General features: G+C 41.2%; 1 protein-coding gene across 6 annotated transcripts in view; it reads right to left on the reverse strand.

Moving 5' to 3' along the window:
• Positions 1–3,386: 3,386 nt before the first annotated feature.
• The window catches only part of LOC102420637 (KIF1-binding protein), a 21,855-nt gene continuing 16,537 nt past the window's right edge, over positions 3,387–8,704 (reverse strand). For all 6 annotated transcript variants that reach the window (XM_023747543.1, XM_023747541.1, XM_006106759.3 and 3 more), the window contains one exon: positions 3,387–4,693. In XM_023747543.1, the coding sequence (XP_023603311.1) occupies positions 3,818–4,693 (876 nt within the window). In that variant the 3' untranslated portion in view covers positions 3,387–3,817. The remainder of the gene's footprint in view (positions 4,694–8,704) is intronic.

Raw genomic sequence — 8,704 nt, forward strand, 5'->3', positions numbered from 1 at the left:
GCAATGAACCTATTTCGTAACCAGATGACATTGCACCCTCATTCTCTCACAAATGTAGTACAGTGGAGTTTCCCAAAGTCTACATGACATGCTAGCATTCCAGTTATGAAAATCGACCTGCTTCCTGTTTAGCCATAAAGATATTTGCAAAAATGTGCTCTGGCCTGTTTCTAAGTGGTTAGAGCAGGGGTGGGCAAACTTTTTGACTCGAGGGCCACAATGGGTTCTTAAACTGGACCGGAGGGCCGGAACAAAAGCATGGATGGAGTGTTTGTGTGAACTAATATAAATTCAAAGTAAACATCATTACATAAAAGGGTACGGTCTTTTTTTTTTTTTTTAGTTCATTTCAAAACGGGCCAGATCCGGCCCGCAGGCCGTAGTTTGCCCACGGCTGGGTTAGAGCATCTGTCCATGCACTGAAGGGTCGAGGGTTTGATCCTCGGTCAAGGGCACGTATGGTCACCGGTATGTTTCTGGGTTGCAGGTTTGATGCCTGACCCCAGTCATCAGGAAGAGTGCAGGAGGAAACCAACTGATGTGTCTCTCTCACATCGATGTTTCTCTCTCATTCTCTCTCCCCACCCCTCCCTCCTTCCCTCCCTGCCTCACACTCCCTAAAAATAAACAGAAAAGCCCTACAAGGGTCCCGTGTTTGATTCCTGTCAAGGGCACATGCCTGGGTTGCAGGCTCAATCCCCAGTGGGGGCATGTAGGAGGCAGCTGATCAGTGATTCCCTCTCATCATTGATATTTCTCTCTCTCCCTCCCTTCCTCTCTGAAATCAATAAAAATATATTTAAATAAGTAAACAAAATAAAAATCAATAGAAAAAAATATCCTTGGGTAAGGATTAACCAAAAAGATATTTGCAAAAATGTAAATTATGCCACTCTTTTCTGGGGGGAAATCTTTTTTATAATGATTGTTTAAATCCAATGGGTTTATTATTGTCATTTTAAGGTAAATTGTTGAAAATTTTCTTAATTTGAATTTCAAATAGGATAAATACAAAAAAATATAACCTGCATACACAAAAGCTCTTTGGCATTCTCAATTTTAAGTGCAAAGGAGGTTTGAGACCAAAAGCTTGACAACTACTAAAATCAAGAGAAGCAGCGACGCCTCCGTGGCAGCTGGCGGGAAGCCATGCTCAGGCAGGCAGCTGTGGGACAGGCTCGGGGAGAGTGCAGCATTGCAAAGCCGCCAGTGAGATTTTCTGCTGATAACCAAGACAAAGTCTGAAAACGTGAAAAGTCCCTACAGACAGCAAGTGACAAATAGCAGAGTATGCTGATGGGTGTCAGGATAAAAACTGGTTTTAAGACCAGTGCCTGTTATACTTGCATGTTATCTTCTGAATAACACGGCTGGGAAGAAGAAAAGCTATCAAGATTTCAGAGGCCGGCACTTACAGACCATATTCTCAGAGCTTAGCAGAGGACTTGCACACAGGAAGAGCTCAGTATTTGTTAAACGAATGAATGACTATGTAAGTTTTGACGTTCCATGAGGTTGGCAACAAAACGGCTCCATCAGGAACGGCTGTGGTGCGTGGGAGCCTCACTGAGCCCAAGAAGCCGCCTCTCCTCTTTGCCTCCTCACGATCCTCGTCCCTTTCCTTCCGAAGTCTGACTAAGAGATGTTACGAGCAAGCATCTCGTCTCCAGCATCTAAACTCAGTAGGACCTAACAGAACTCTTAAACTTTAACTCCACATCTCCCTTAAAAACTTCCTGACACCGAACCGGGTTGGCTCAGTGGATAGAGCGTCTGCCTGCAGACTGAAAGGTCCCAGGTTCGATTCCGGTCAAGGGCATGTACCTTGGTTGCGGGCACATCCCCAGTAGAGGGTGTGCAGGAGGCAGCGGATCGATCTCTCTCATCGATGTTTCTAACTCTCTATCCCTCTCCCTTCTTCTCTATAAAAAATCAATGAAATATTAAAAAAAACACAAACTTCCTGATCTGCTTTTTTCGGCTTTCGGCTCAGAGGCGGCGCAGGTACAAGCTCCTTCTTTGCTGCCTCTTTTCCCATCTAGTTCTCAGTGCAGGGTCCACTCCCACCTTCTCAGAGGCCTTCCCAGGTCACTGCAGCTGGGTACCCCTTCCAATCAAATGTTTACCACATCACCCTGGCCCCTTTCTGAAGAGCACTCATAACCTGAAATCAGCTTGCTTGCTTGTTCACTTCCTCCATGAGGGCAGGACCATGTTTACCTTGTTCATCACTGTATCTTCTATACTTAGAAGAGTGAGAACAATGCTTGTCCCGTGGCAGACATTGTTACACATACATACATGTTACAGAACCCGTCCTAGACGGCTTGGCTCAGTGGATAAAGCGTCAGCCTGTGGACTGAAGGGTCCCAGGTTTGATTCCGGCCAGGGGCACATGCCTGAGTTGCGGGCTCTATCCCTAGTAGGGGGTGTGTAGGAGGCAGCCAATCGATGATTCTCTCTCATCATTGATGTTTCTATCTCTCCTCCTTTCCTCTCTGAAATCAATAAAGAAATTTTTTTTTAAAATGTTACAGAACCTTAGAGGTGACCTAGTCCTAAGCTTTCCAAAGCAATTTAATAGGCAAGCAACATACGCAACTATTCTCTGTATCAAATTTTACCACTAATCTTGACTTCTGCACTGTAAAGGGTCTTCATTTCTTAAAATAACTCACATGTATTAACAATATTATGAAGTACATATTCTTTTCTAACAGTGCTCAAAGGTTTATAAAATATACCAGGATCCTCTGATGAAAAACTGCAGCCAATTAAGAATTTTTGGACTAAGTAGTACTATAGTAAGTATTTATTCAATGACTGAGATTTTAATGTCTCTATCTGTGCAGTGTTACTGAAGAAATATTCTTTGGCTTCAAATAAGGCAATACCTTTGAAGTTGCAAAACTCAAATTCTTACAAGAAAACAAGAGTAAACGGAAGTTTTTATTAGTGAAATAAGTACATTTATATTTCCAACAAGGCTTTTATCCCCTATAGATGAGACAAACTACAATACTTTAAAACAACATAACTGCCGAAACCGGTTTGGCTCAGTGGATAGAGCGTCGGCCTGCGGACTGAAAGGTCCCAGGTTCGATTCCGGTCAAGGGCATGTACCTGGGTTGCGGGCACATCCCCAGTAGGAGATGTGCAGGAGGCGGCTGGTCGATGTTTCTCTCATCGATGTTTCTAACTCTCTATCTCTCTCTCCCTTCCTCTCTGTAAAAAATCAATAAAATATATTAAAAAAAATAAAATAAAATAAAAAATAAAACAACATAACTTAGTTTTTTAATATTTTCAAAACGAAAAGATTTCTTTGGGAATTTAGGAAAGTAAACATTTGGGAAAAAATAACTATAGGAAGTTACTTTTCTTTCTTTTTCTCTTAATCTTTATTGTTGAAAGTATTACAGGAAGTTACTTTTTCAATTTTAATAATAGGTTGGTCTACAAGATATATTAACCAGCATTTTTCCTCTCAAAGGATCCATCAGGTACTAGACAACGAAGAACCTACCTTTAGAAAATGAGGCAGGAAAAGTTTATATTTAAATAGGGAACATACACTCTAAAATACCAATCACATGTCACTTTAACAAGTCAATCTACATAATTAGATATAAATTATTAATTACATTTATGTTGATTAAGGTCCTAGTAAAGACTACATTGGTCTGACTGTATCTCAAGTTCGAACTGCACTCCTCTGGCTATAAAAGTAAATATAACAATGGAATTGGGCCCGTTTGACTAAGGGGAAAAAATATCTTCAATATTGCACATTTTCTTTCATTAAAAATGAAGTTTATTAAGTCAGGGCCATCTTGGTTCTGAATCTCTCCATTTTTGTTGGAAGAAGACTCACCATCTCTTTACTAAGTTCTAGCTCCACTTCTATTTCCTGAGCAGCTTCGGGGTGCTTTTCACAGTAATCAACAATAAATTTGTAATGTTCCAAGGATGTTGCCAAATTTTCTAGCTCTTTTTGGGGATCTGAAGTGATGATTTTGCCATAGAGACGAGCAACTCGAAACTTAGCCAACATGGCAGGGCGAAGCACGTCTTCCCCTATATGCTCAGGAAACACTTTATTTGGGTCTCTCAGGGAGTCTAGGAAGAGCTGGTAGTACTTCATTGCTGACTTATTAAGATTATTTATTTTTTTTACGATGTGTGAATCAGGATCCCTCAGCTTGTCAGCAATGGCAACCTTCAAATCCATCATATCATAGTAAGCATGTGCAATTTCAAACTGAATCTGTCTGTTGACCAACAGATAATACTGTGGGTTCAGATCCACAATTAGGGGCTCTAGCATGGCTATTCTACGTTTATGCATCTTGCAACGTCTCTCCATGTCAGTTTCAAAGAACGCAAGCACTTTAAACAGAGCACTGTGGTCTTGGACAACTTCAATATGGTCAGTGACATAGCCATCAATCTGAAAGAACTCTTTTGCTTCAGAGACATAGTGCTGACCCACTAAGAAAAGCCCTCTGGCTTCTTCAAAATCTAAAGGTCTCAGGTAGCTCACTTTCTCTTCCACCGCAGAGATGGCATCACAGAGCTCACCGGTTCCAAACTGCACAGCTTTCTTCCTGACGCTTTCTTCCTCATCGAGTTCTTTTTTCCTTAAAGCTCTCAGTTCAGATTGTTTATCAAGATCAAGTTCTCCTATGTTGTCCTGGAAGAAAAAATAATTATGGGTAAGTAGGGTACTGATTTCCTGCTGCCAAATAATATTAGAGCAAACTGAAGAGTAAAAAAGAGAGAACTCTTAGTTCCTAGCTTGGTTTAGGGACATACTATAATCTTAAGCATCTTTTAGAAGATTTCTTCTAATTGTATTTTTTTTTTTTTACATATGTTCCCCTTTCCCCCTTCCCCCACCTTTCCCCACCTTTGACCCCTCTAGCTGGCTCCAGCCCACCCCCAGGCTCCCCTGCCCTAGGCCTTCAGCACCCTATTTTCTGTGCTCATGGGTTATGCATATATGCATACAAGCTTTTTGATTACTTCCCACCCACCCACCCTCCCCCACCTTTTCTCTGAGAAACTGTATTTCAATTATATTAAAAACACAAGAAATTTGGAAGAAGTATTTAAATAGATTAACCATTTATATACTTTTATTACTATTTATTTTTTTATTTGAGTGGAGAGATAAAACATCGATTGGTTGCCTCCTGTATGCACCCTGACTGGGGATCGAATCCACCACCTTCTGGTTTATGGGATGACACTGCAGCAAACTGAGCACAATGGCCAGGACATATCAATTCCTCTTCTGGGCTCAAACTCATTTATAGTTTTTCCTTCAGATAAGATAAATACATAGGAAAGAACTTTGAACACTGTGAGACAGTATATACATGTAATACGTTATTAGATTTTAACAGAGTAAAACTAATATAAATCCTAAAAATATTTCAGACATGTCATTAAGATTAACGATATGATGTTTATGCTACAGATAAGTTATTTAGAGAAATATAGTACAGAGAAGTACTCTAGGTATTTTAAAGACATTAAAGTGAAGATAGAGTTAAATCTAACTTTGTAGTTAAAAGTTCTCTCTTCTACCTCCTGGGGCAAAAAAAACCCCACATATATAACTAAAATGGTTTAAAAATAGAGTAAGCCCTGGCCAGTGTGGGAGCATCAGCCTGCGCACTGAAGGGTCGAGGTCAAGGGTTCGATTTTCCATCAAAGGCATGTACCTGGGTTGCAGATTCAATCCCTGGCCCAATCAGGGCACATGCGGGAGGCAACCAATCGATGTGTCTCTCTCAGATCCAAGTTTCTCTCTCTCTCTCTCTCTCTCTCTCTTTCCCCCACTCCCCGTCCCTCCCTCTACTCTCTCTAAAAACCATTGGAAAAAATATCCTCCGGTGAGGATCAACAACAACAAAAATGAAGCTCACCCTCCTCTTCCTGACCAATAAAATTAATGGTCAGATCCCTTAATGTTCAACCTCAAGGCCTTTCCTTCTTTTCTCTTGATTTTGTCTCTCTCCTACATTGTTCAAAATAAGAAACATGTATGGATGATTACTGAGCACTTGCAATGTGGCGAGTCCCAGCTGAGACATGGGCTATGTAAAATAATACTTTTTAAAAAATATGTTTTTATTGATTTCAGAGAGGAAGGGAGAGGGAGAGAGAGAGAAACATCAATGATGAGAGAGAATCATTGACTGGCTGCCTCCTGCATGCCCCACAATGGGATCGAGCCTGCAACCTGGGCATGTGCCCTTAACTGGAATCGAACCTGGGACCCTCCAGTCCGAAGGCTGACGCTCTACCCACTAAGCCAAACCGGCTAGGGCTAAAATAATACTTAATTTCCAAGAAATTTTTGTATAAATAAATTTTCAATTGGAAATTTAAAATATTTTAGTTTTTAATATTGATGACCTATAGAAATGACAGTATTTTTTATATTCTGGATTAAAAATAGAATTAATTTCACCTGCTTTTTTTTCTTTTCTTTTTTAATATATTTTTTATTGATTTCAGAGCAGAAGGGAGAGAGATAGAAACATCAATGATGAGTCATTGATTGGCTGCCTCCTGCACACCCCCAACCCAGGCATGTGCCCTGACCAGGAATTGAACCATGACCTCCTGGTTCATAGGTCGACCCTCAACCACTGAGCCATGCTGGCTGGGCTTTTCCCCCCTTTTCTAATGTGGCCACTAGAAAATTTGCAATTACATATATAGCTAGCATTATATTTCTATGGGGCAGCACTGCTCTAAACAGGTGACTCCACCCACACCATGGCTACAATTGCCATTCATGTAAGGATGACTCGCAGTGTACAGCTTCAGCCCAGACCTCTTCTCAAGCTCAGACCCATAAGCACAGCTCCGAATGCGGCATCTCCTCTCAGAATATTCAGAGCGAGCATGTCAAACTCTCGGCCCTCGGGCCGCATGCCTTATTTGGCCCGTGTTAGCCTTTGAGTTTGACATGCTTGATTCAGAGGCATCTCAGCACGTCCACAATGGAACTCCCATGCTTCTTCAGCAAACAGGTTCCTGTTCTAGTGTTATCTTAGGGAAGAACACTTCATCGATGTGGACAGCCAGCAACCTAGGAATCATCCTTGACAAGTCTTTCTCTTGTCCCTTTACCCCACACTTCAAATCCATCACCAGGTCCTTAATGTTTTGGTTTCTAAACCAGTGGTCGCCAACCTTTTGGATCTCACGGACCACCAGTGGCCCGTGGCCCACCGGTTGGCAACCACTGTTCTAAAATACCTCCTGAATCCATTCTTTTCTTCTTCTTCCATCTCTTCTGCCACCACCCTAGACCAAGCTACCTTCACATCTCACCTGACTGCTGCAGTGGTCTTCTAACTCATCTCCCTCATCCACTCTTGCTTTCCCTCAATTTGCTCCTCCATCTACTACCAAAGTGATTGTTCCAAAACCCTTCCAGCCTTCCATTCCTTGAAGGCCCTGCATGTTCTAGCCCCTTTCTAACTCTCTTCCATCACATCCTCTCTCTCTCTCTCTCATGCAGCCTCATGAGCCTCTGTTTCCTCCCTTCTGGTACCATGCTCCCTACGCCCTAGAACTTTCTAATATGCTGCGTCAGCCCCTGGGAGCAGTGCTCCCCCTTTCTCCAGCCCAGGTCATCCCTACTCTGTCCCAGAGCTTTCTTCAAATGTTACTTCCTCCTATTATATCTTCTCACATCATGTGTCTCTTTGTGGAACTTATCAAAGCTGTACTTGTACATGAAGTCAAAAAACAGGGTTTTTTTTTTGTTCATTATAGTACAATGACTAGCATAGAGATGGCATAAATACTTAAATAAGTGTGTGTATGTTTAAATTTAATTGAAGCCTTTGAAGTAAACAGATGATCAAAGGATGAAGTTAAAGCAACACAAAAGGTCAGATTAAGGAAAATCTGAGTCATTTTGTAGCATGGCCACTATGTGAGCTTAAAGGAGTCGGGTGGTAAGTCCTGGTGCCCAGTGTGGAGAACACCAACTACCTGCAGGGTAAGAGTTAAACCACAGTGCATTTTGCTTGACACAATTACTTCAAATGCAGGCCCTACGTCTCTAAATCTTGTTGACTTGCTTCTTGGCTGCTTGTTTATTTACATGCATTCTAGGCTGCTTTTTGAGAAGAAAGCAGACAGCTCTTCCTGGCTCCAACTTCTCTAAATACAAAACTCCCTACTTCTTTCCCCTGCTTTCCCTACTTCTTTACCCTCCATCTCTAAAATGTTCTCATCTTTGTAAGATCTATGCTTCTAGGGTTTTGTAGTTCAGTTTTATTTTGTTTATAGTTTTACAAGGTTCTATATTATTTACTAGTAAAAATCATTTTACTTTAATGAATGCAAGTAGAAATAAATAAAGCATAGTTAACTCCTCTAGGAAAAGTCGGTGTATCTAACTTAGTGTATTGCATCTGAATGATTTTTCCTCTTTAGTGGTTAGAAACTAGGATCCAGTATAGATCAGTAATAATGATGTTTGACATGTACTGAGGACTTGGTATATCTCGGGCACTTTTCTGAGCCATACACACACACACACACACACACACACATTTAACTCTCATAACAACACTGTTAAGTACATACTATGGTTAACAGTGAGAAAACTGAAGCACAGAGAGATTAAGTAAATTGCCTAGAGCAGTGGTTGCCAACCTTTCGGACCTAC

The sequence above is a fragment of the Myotis lucifugus genome, unplaced genomic scaffold (assembly GCF_000147115.1).
Source record: "Myotis lucifugus unplaced genomic scaffold, Myoluc2.0 scaffold_901, whole genome shotgun sequence".
In the NCBI taxonomy this organism is placed as follows: domain Eukaryota; kingdom Metazoa; phylum Chordata; class Mammalia; order Chiroptera; family Vespertilionidae; genus Myotis; species Myotis lucifugus.